Source organism: Myxocyprinus asiaticus, chromosome 11 (assembly GCF_019703515.2).
Source record: "Myxocyprinus asiaticus isolate MX2 ecotype Aquarium Trade chromosome 11, UBuf_Myxa_2, whole genome shotgun sequence".
Classification (NCBI taxonomy): Eukaryota; Metazoa; Chordata; class Actinopteri; order Cypriniformes; family Catostomidae; genus Myxocyprinus; species Myxocyprinus asiaticus.
The window spans coordinates 30746389-30756444 of NC_059354.1; the positions used below are offsets into that span (position 1 = coordinate 30746389).

Sequence of the window (10056 nt, forward strand, 5' to 3'; positions counted from 1 at the left end):
GAAAATATTTGATATAATCACCTTAAACAAAATAAGTTGTGCATGGATTGTGGAGAGTAGCATGAGCTTCCACATGCTGCAAGTCTCTGCGGTGTCATGCACAATGAGCCACGTGATAAGATGCGCGGATTGACTGTCCCAGAAGTGGAGGCAACTGAGACTTGTCCTCTGCCACCTGGACTGAAGTAAGTAACCGCACCCAACGAGAACCTACTAAGTAGTGGGAACTGGGCATTCCAAATTGGGAGAAAAAAGGGAATATAAATTATAAAAATAAATAAATATTAAAAAAAAGAAAGAAAAAGAGAAATATTACTATTGCAATTTGAAAAAAAATGTTCACAACTTCTTAAACTACTTCAAAGAGTTCTCATCAAAAAATCCTCCACGTGCAGCAATGACAGCTTTGCAGATCTTTGGCATTCTAGCTGTCAGTTTGTCCAGATACTCAGGTGACATTTCACCCTACACTTCCTGTAGCACTTGCCATAGATGTGGCTGTCTTGTCGGGCACTTCTCACGAATGTTACAGTCTAGCTGATCCCATAAAAACTCAATGGGTTTAAGATCCATAACACTCTTTTCCAATTATCTGTTGTCCAATGTCTGTGTTTCTTTGCTCACTCTAACCTTTTCTTTTTGTTTTTCTGTTTCAAAAGTGGCTTTTTCTTTGCAATTCTTCCCATAAGGCCTGCACCCCTGAGTCTTCTCTTTACTGTTGTACATGAAACTGGTGTTGAGCAGGTAGAATTCAATGAATCTGTCAGCTGAGGACAAGGGAGGCGGGTATTTCTCAAACTGGAGACTCTGATGTACTTATCTTCTTGTAGTTGTACATCTGGCCTTCCACGTCTCTTTCTGTCCTTGTTAGAGCCAGCTGTCCTTTGTCTTTGAAGAATGTAGTGTACACCTTTGTATGAAATCTTCAGTTTTTTTTTTTTTTGTTGTTGTTGTTTTTTTTGGGGGGCAATTTCAAGCATTGATTTTTTTTTGCCATTTTTGACCTAAAATTGACCTTAAGACATGCCAATCTATAGCATATTGTGGCAACTCAAAAACAAACACAAAGACAATGTTAAGCTTCATTTAACGAACCAAATAGCTGTGTTTGATATAATGGTTAGTGATTTTATAGTACCAAATTAGCAATTTAGCATGATTACTCAGTGGCGACTGACCACTGGGAGAACCAGGACTTTTCACGGTGGGCCGGCCGCGAAATGGGCCGCATGTGCCGCCGCGTTATGCAGAACGCGCCACAAAATTGCGCCGCGATATGCGGAAGGGGGAGCTATATGCAGAAAAGGACAGCTGAGGTTTGTCCTCAGGCCTCCGCCACCTGGATTGAGGAGTCACTACACCACCATGAGGATTTAGAGCACATTGGGAATTCAAAATTGGGGAGAAAAGGGGAGAGTAAAAAAAAAAAAAAAAAAATGCAAGTGATATACACTATATTGTCAAAAGTATTCGCTCACCCATCCAAATAATTGAATTCAGGTGTTCCAATCACTTCCATGGCCACAGGTATATAAAATGAAGCACCTAGGCATGCAGACTGCTTCTACAAACATTTGTGAAAGAATGGGCCGCTCTCAGGAGCTCAGTGAATTCCAGCGTGGTACTGTGATAGGATGCCACCTGTGCAACAAGTCCAGTCGTGAAATTTCCTCGCTACTAAATATTCCACAGTCAACTGTCAGTGGTATTATAACAAAGTGGAAGTGATTGGGAATGACAGCAACTCAGCCACGAAGTGGTAGGCCACATAAAATGACAGAGCGGGGTCAGCGGATGCTGAGGCGCATAGTGCGCAGAGGTCGCCAACTTTCTGCAGAGTCAATCGCTACAGACCTCCAAAGTTCATGTGGCCTTCAGATTGGCTCAAGAAGAGTGCGTAGAGAGCTTCATGGAATGGGTTTCCATGGCCGAGCAGCTGCATCCAAGCCATACATCACCAAGTGCAATGCAAAGCGTCGGATGCAGTGGTGTAAAGCACGCCGCCACTGGACTCTAGAGCAGTGGAGACGCGTTCTCTGGAGTGACGAATCACACTTCTCCATCTGGCAATCTGATGGACAAGTCTGGGTTTGGCGGTTGCCAGGAGAACGGTACTTGTCTGACTGCATTGTGCCAACTGTGAAGTTTGGTGGAGGGGGGATTATGGTGTGGGGTTGTTTTTCAGGAGCTGGGCTTGGCCCCTTAGTTCCAGTGAAAGGAACTCTGAATGCTTCAGCATACCAAGAGATTTTGGACAATTCCATGCTCCCAACTTTGTGGGAACAGTTTGGGGATGGCCCCTTCCTGTTCCAACATGACTGCGCACCAGTGCACAAAGCAAGGTCCATAAAGACATGGATGAGCGAGTTTGGTGTGGAAGAACTTGACTGGCCTGCACAGAGTCCTGACCTCAACCCGATAGAGCACCTTTGGGATGAATTAGAGCGAAGACTGCGAGCCAGGCCTTCTCGTCCAACATCAGTGTCTGACCTCACAAATGCGCTTCTGGAAGAATGGTCAAAAATTCCCATAAACACACTCCTAAACCTTGTGGAAAGCCTTCCCAGAAGAGTTGAAGCTGTTATAGCTGCAAAGGGTGGGCCGAAGTCATATTAAACCCTATGGATTAAGAATGGGATGTCACTTAAGTTCATATGCGTCTAAAGGCAGATGAGCAAATACTTTTGGCAATATAGTGTATATAAGCATCACAATCAAATTAACATCTGCTAAACATCTTAAAAAGATCAAATTTACAAACATTCTAAATCATAAACGTCTCAAAGACATCTGCTGAATGTCGTATTGACATCTGAGAGGAAATATCTACAAACAAACAACCTAAAAAATAAAAAGGCTATGTCTTCCAGACGTAAACACACACATCAAACGACATCTGGGTGATGTAGGCTACGTGCAAGGACGGATTAAGAACTGAGAGGTCCATGGGCCAGTACACCATGGAGGCCCCCATGACGTGCTTCGTGACTACGTTCACTTTTATGCCTTACAGGACGCTTGCCAGATTTGGTTGGATTATTCAAATTGACAGAAGGAAAGTTTGGAGCAATGTGTTACACGGCCAGTTATATGTACGTTTTAATTATGAACCGATCCAAAATCATGCATTAATAGGGATGTGCACAGCGCCTGTACTCAAATACCAAAATCACTATTCGGTTATTCTGCACGTGTTTAGAGGTCTTCAACCCGATCTGAGTCCTACGGTACCCGACAAACCTATATGTTTTGGGCCAGGTTCGGACCAGTTTTTTAAGTTGGCTATAGGGCGAGTTACGGGCTGTTCGCATGTGCGTCGAGGCCATGTAAACACGCACTGGACGGATGTCTTTGATCGTTGTGCCACAACTCACTGTAAAGTTTAAAAGAACTTTAATATTTATAAACGCATCTCAAGACACCTGCGTTCTGTTTTACAATTCGTTGTGCAGGACCGTCGCATTATTTTTTAGACACTGTTAACTTAAAAATAATTGTGATATTTATAATCGCATCTTGAGACACCTGTGTTCTGTTTCATCATTTGTTGCGCTGCATCAAGCTTTTTCAGCTCAGGTGTCACAAATCGACATTCTGATGAAGTTCAGGTTGCAAAGAGGAATATGTTACACATTATTCCAGATTGTTTTTCACCTGGCAAAGTTTCAGCGCTTGATAAACGGTGAGCCAACGTTTTCCCCCCTTTTGCTCTGGTGTGCAGACAATAGGCTAAGTACACAAGTTCAATGCTGAATCTTTTAAATCAAAGCATCCCGAAGAAGTCCTATAATCAGTAGCGTTCGCTGCCTCATGGGAAGTGAACCTCCCCAGGCAGAATTACTCATTTTCTATTTATTAAGAATAGGCCTATGCTACTATGTTGCAGGCAGCGACAAAGATTATTTTTGTTCGACTTTAATGTAATTTTATCATTTGAAGATATATGTAGGCCTATTGTGCTATTCAGGCTTATAGCTCACTGTACACTTTATTCCCTGCTATCTGAGATTGTGTCTGACGCATCCATGGCATTAAAAGTTATTTATTCCCGAGTACCGACTCCCGACAAATAACACAATGACCGTTCGTGAACTTTCGCGGTTAACCAAATATTACAAAAGTTTACCGTGCACATATTTAGGGCATTTAGGCACCTTTGTCTTTATCATTAAACATTAAATGCATGCAGGACTTAAACATTTTATAGTCCTCTATACTGTTGCATGAATTCTGTCACTTATATGAATTTAAACCATCAGCTTTGTGTTTGGAAGCGTTTTGTAAATCAGACGCCGTTCTCTGTAGTCCTTCATATAAACGCGCTGCACCTGTGAGATGCAAATTCCTTGAGCGCGCACTGGAGTGCCTGTGCTCACCCTGCTGTCGTCCAGCACGCATTCGGCCGAACAAATGGGATTTCACATAAGGCTGACATTTACGTGGATTTATAATAGTTATCTCAAAATAAATAATTAATTGGTTTAGAGCTCGGGGCCCTTTAGGTTTAGAGGCCTCTGGGCAACGGCCCAATCGGCCCGCTGGTTAATCCAACCCTGTGTAAGTGTGCTATCAGGGAAGGATTATTGTCCTTGTAAGGAGTTATAATAGCATAGGGGCTATATATCTCAGCTACTGTATAGCCTAAAGTTTTAAGTCGTAAATTCAAAGGTTTTGATTGAGTCAAAAGTCCAGTTGTGTATTACCGTGCATTTGGAATTTTTCCGAAACTTTAACGCACTGAATAAATGAATCATAATGGATAAATTCGGAATGGCATACTCTTACTTACTCTTACTCTTATTAGTTTGCTACTTTATCTTTATACAGCAGAAATAGTAAGAGTAGTAGCCTATACCATTCCGAACTCAGACCATATTTTGCGGTGGCAGTGGTTGTGTCTCGTTTGGAAGGCTGCGTCCTCCGGAGGTCGCATTTGTCGGCCGCATACGTCATCGAGGCTGTCTCGTTTCAGAAAAGCGAGTAGGACACTTCGAATGCGACCTTCTTTCACGGGAATTCAGAGGATGTATGAGGTGTATCCTTCGTGGGCACTCACAATCCACAATTCTTTGCTTCAACGGAAATGTCTACAAAAAAAATGACGCCAATTTGCCCGTAAATATGATGTTCAAACGCAAGGAATGTTAATTCCCAAGTTGAAGTACCTCAGTAGATGGGTGCAGAGTGTATATAATATGTATAATTATATTAATATATAATTAAAATAAAGTATTTGATTAAAAGTACACCTGTAAAATCTATTTTCTTTTCTCTTTACATCATTTTAACTCTCCTAAAATGTACCTCATGCGTTCCCTTCCAGAGGGACTTTTTCTCACTCAAAGCGCACGCGCTTCTTAAAGAGTGGCGTGCTGTCATAGCAACCATGTAGCGTTCCGTTTCCGTTTGTCCTACAAAGGCCGTCTCATTTAAACGAGGCTTGTTTAAAGGAGGACACTCGGTATACTGCGGCCTTCAAAGGACGCGTCCTACCTAGCATGCAGCCTTCCAAACGAGACACAGCCAGTGGTAATTGAAAACGTTGCATGCATGCTGCAACTACGCCGCTGGGTGTCAGTGCAACATCAGCCAAAATGATTGAGTGCGCCTTTAAGAACACGGCGCGCGCGCGCGCGCGCACACGTATAACAAAAAGAAGGTGGAGACAATCAATTCGGACTATTCGAGAATTACGCTACATTAAAAGACTCGAAATATCCATTTGCAGCACAACAAAAGTACGTTACAATGTCGTCATTTGTTGCTAGACTGTTTCTCCAGCGACCAGCTGTGATGTGTATCGCTGCACACCAAACATTCAGTAAAACAGCAAGCGCGTTTCCTCGATGCATTGTTGGGACCTTTAGACACCGCAGAGGAATAAACACATGTTTGAGTTTATTGAGGTAAGAACAGTCATTTAAAACGCTTCAGGCCTCAAGTTATTATAGTTTACACCTGTCATTTTGACCAATATGTTGTTTGAACTTTCAAGTGGAATTTAAGAAGCACTTGAGCACTTTCGTTTTTTACTATGTCCATAGTTATTTAATGTAATGAACTACACCTGTGGTTATTCTGACAGGACATGTGTGTGAACTTGTGGGAAACTGACTTCCACTAATAATGACCTTGGCACCAGTTGGTTAAGTAATGGAAAATAATAATAACGATAATAATAATAACAAAAAATAAATGGGTTTGAGAAAATGTTTAATATAATTTGTTTGCAGATGCCACATTTTATTAAGACTTTTGATTTAATATCTAATGCAGTGGCATTGGTACATTTTATGTGTTTATGTGTCCAAAGTGCAAATGTGCTTTGTGATCGCTGTATTTCCCAGTTATGCAAATAGATTAAAAACATCGTTTGTCAGGTTTTTTTTTTTTTTCATTGTAGGTTGGGTTTATGTGCTTGAGTATGCATTGTATAATAATAAAGCATTTCTTTTATTTTACTGTGTGCTTTTCTTTATCTAGAAATGTATTGTCTGCCAATAAATATTTATCTAATATATCTTATACTAGCCTATATCTATATTTTATAACAACTCATATCTTACTTAAATGGATGTAAAAAATGCTGAAATATTTAGCATCTTTTGGACCTTTTTTTTTTTATTATTTTTTTATCTTGTTTTTTTATGTAGAATATGGGCTTATGAAAAATATATGGGACAATCCAAACCGACACCTGTCCCAAACTTAGAAAGATTCATTAGGGCTTATAAGTAAAGATTAACGTGTATCTTCAGAGAGCACAATAAAAGACTGATTTGGCATCATTTGCAATCACTTCAGGTAAGGAAAACATTTTTGTGTATTGTGCAGAAGAGCTATAATCGCCATTTCAGCCTAATGAAGACCAATCCATTTAAAATCCCTCGTCCACTCCCCCTCTCCATCCCACTTTGTCTTCTCTTAGGCCTCCATGCTCTTGTCTTCTCAGACTTTTCTTTAAAAAAAGCAAAAATCTAGGTTACAGTGAGGCACACAGTGGAAGTGAATGGGCTAATGAATGTTGAAATACTCATCGTTTAAAAAAATATAACCACACAACAAACAATATGTGTGTTAACATGATTTTAATGTGATAAAATCTCTTACTAACCTTTTCTGTGTAAAGTAATATACAGTTTTACAACTTTGTTGCAATGACCATGTCAACAAACCCTAACATGACTAAAAATTATTTTAAACCGCTTTACAGCTCAAATAATACACGAGTTTTAACAGGATTAATGGAAGTGCTTTTATACAATTATAAGCTTCAAATTTCTGCCTTTAAATCCTCAAAATTGTCCATATTCACTTCCATTGTAAGTGCCTCACTGTAACCTTAATAATACCTCAATATTATGCCACAAATGCTGTCGATTGAGTTTAACTTGTATTGAACCCGGAATATTCCTTTAATAGGCATTTTGGGAGGATATCTCTTCCTTAAAAGAATGGAAATATGAAGGCCTTTTGTAATTGTTAAATTAAAAAAAACAGTGCTACTAAAAAAAAAAATCAAAAGAACTATGTAGTATATGAATTTCTGCTGTGGATATGCATTTCTGAGTGTTTGTTCAATGTAGAAAATGAAGGCTGAATTCATAATTTATGCAGCCTATCATAAAGGCTCTGTTTTATTATTCAGTAGTGTGGGTTTATCTGGAACATACTTCAACAAGGGGCTGTTTAAGAATAAAAACAAGGTCAGCCAAAATGTTCTGCAAATGGTGCTTAAGGATACAACAGATTATTGTTTTAGGGTTTTCAAATAGTTCTTTGTACTTTAAGGCTTAATAATGTTTGGGGCCTGGGTAGCTCAGCGAGTAAAGACGCTGACTACCACCCCTGGAGTTGTGAGTTCAAATCCAGGATGTGCTGAGTGACTCCAGCCAGGTCTCCTAAGCAACCAAATTGGCCCAGTTGCTAGGGAGGGTAGAGTCACATAAGGGTAACCCTCCTCGTGGTCACTATAATGTGGTTCTCGCTCTCGGTGGGGCGCGTGGTGAGTTGTGCATGGATGCCACAGAGAATAGTGTGAAGCCTCCACATGCACTAGGTAACCGCGGTAACATGCTCAACAAGCCACGTGATAAGATGCGTGGATTGATGGTCTCAGACGCGGAGGCAACTGAGATTTGTCATCCACCACCTGGATTGAGGCGAGTCACTACGCCACCATGAGGACTTAGAGCACTTTGGGAATTGGGCATTCCAAATTGGGGAGAAAAAGGGGAGAGAAAAAAAAGGCTTAATAATGTCTCTTTGCAGGGCAGAGGAGAAGGTGACCATTCACATTCTGAATAGAGATGGAAAAAGGCTTTCAGTGAAAGCTTCAACTGGAGACACATTACTCGATGTCGTTGTAAACCATAATCTAGATATTGATGGGTTTGGTAAGTTATTGACAGATATAATACAAAAGTGTTAAAGCAAGGAAAATACTCAAAGTGCAAATCTCTTTCACATATTGCACTGACTATACGACTATTATTACTCCAGATTTGACTGAAAATAACAAAGGTGCATATTTGTGAATTGTCACTGAAAATGATTTTGTCCCTTTGTTAATTTTTACTTTGGGATGCATGCTGTGCTGGCATTGTGTATGCAATCCAAAGGTTAAATTAGGTGAACAGTCCTTTAGCTTAGAAAAGTATTTTAATGCTTGCCACCAGATAGACTAATCTTAAACTTGTAGGCTAACATTTTTGTGTCTGTTTTGGGGTTTATAACTAGGTGCATGTGAGGGAACTTTGGCCTGCTCTACATGCCACCTTATTTTTGAGGAAGCTGTTTATAAGAAGCTTGGATCAGTTTCTGATGAAGAAATGGACATGCTGGACTTGGCTTATGGGCTTACAGACACGTGAGTGAGCACCACTGGAACAAATAATTTGTTGCAAAATTCACAATTACTATCTGGACCAGGTATAAAGTGCAACAGTTGGGTTCCGGAAGTTTAAAAAAATCCCATTAATTTTGTCCATTGAGGTATATGGAAAAAATTAATTTGAAACATTTCCGGAACAAAGAGGACTGCAAAAATAGGCAGGCACTGTTGTGCTCCGTTATAAAGTGGGCTGGACTTAAAGGAACAGTTCACAAAGAAATTAGCATTCTGTCAGCATTTTTTTTTTTTTTTCGTTTGATTCCAATTAGATTTTCTTTTTCTTTTTTTTTTTCTGCATTGCACACACAAATAGATATTTTGAAGAATAATAATGCTGTTCATTTACAAGTCTTCTAAAATCATTTGATAACTTTGAATAATGTCTTAAATTTTACTCCTCACCCAAAGAGAAGCTTCACCTCTGTGTGTCTTGAAAATATCGTTCTATTCTTTCAAATAATATCAACACAATGACCTAATTTCAGAAATTTATTTTTAATTCTCTGTTGTAACAACTCCCCAATTTTCTCCATGCTCATTCATGAGTTGGCTAAATTTTAATACTCATAGTAAATCATAAGATAATTTCCTGTTTTGCCTGTATGGATTTCAGATCTCGTCTGGGTTGCCAGGTGTGTTTGAGGAAAGATCTGGATGGAATGATTATGCGTGTGCCAGAGGCGGTGTCTGATGCCCGAGTGGACAGTGAGAATGAATCCTCAGCCCCACCCAAAGCACAACCCATAAAATAATCCCTCATCTCATAAACACTGCAATTAGGAGATTTATTTAATAGCTTGTATTTTAATATATAATATGTTAAAAGTAAAGCTTCCTAAAGTAGACTTTATAACTTACAATGTTATTTTCATTGCTGCCAAGACAAATAGTTTTTATACTTTTCTTAATTGCACAGATTCTGCAATTGTCTGTATGAAGCTGAGATATGGGATTATCTCGTTGGTGTACTTTTTGAATGCTAATATATTGTAATTGTGTGCCTGATTTATTGCAATAAATACGATTTTTAACCATCTTAAGTTTAACCACAAACTTTATTTGTAGTGGAAAGCTACAAGTTAATTTTGAATCTAAACAAACAATAAAGCTATATTGTGATTTTATATGTGCCATTTTAAATGATTTTAAATAAGATAAAAGTT

The 10056-nt window shown here is 39.4% G+C and overlaps 1 protein-coding gene across 1 annotated transcript; it reads left to right on the top strand.

The window, feature by feature from the left end:
• The first annotated feature begins 5633 nt into the window (after positions 1–5633).
• LOC127447812 (adrenodoxin-like) lies at positions 5634–10017 on the top strand. The gene is made up of 4 exons (XM_051709881.1): positions 5634–5906; positions 8272–8396; positions 8740–8869; positions 9507–10017. The coding sequence occupies exons 1-4, from the start codon at positions 5749–5751 to the stop codon at positions 9643–9645; spliced, it is 552 nt and encodes a 183-aa protein (XP_051565841.1). The 5' UTR covers positions 5634–5748; the 3' UTR covers positions 9646–10017.
• Positions 10018–10056: the final 39 nt, after the last annotated feature.

What these genes read in the sequence shown, in the direction of transcription:
- LOC127447812 (XM_051709881.1), top strand. Translation starts at nt 5,749, where the DNA reads ATGTCGTCATTTGTTGCTAGACTGTTTCTCCAGCGACCAGCTGTGATG. An exon ending in ACATGTTTGAGTTTATTGAG is followed by an intron (nt 5,907 to 8,271) that starts GTAAGAACAGTC and finishes GTCTCTTTGCAG; the next exon opens with GGCAGAGGAGAAGGTGACCA. An exon ending in GCTTATGGGCTTACAGACAC is followed by an intron (nt 8,870 to 9,506) that starts GTGAGTGAGCAC and finishes TATGGATTTCAG; the next exon opens with ATCTCGTCTGGGTTGCCAGG.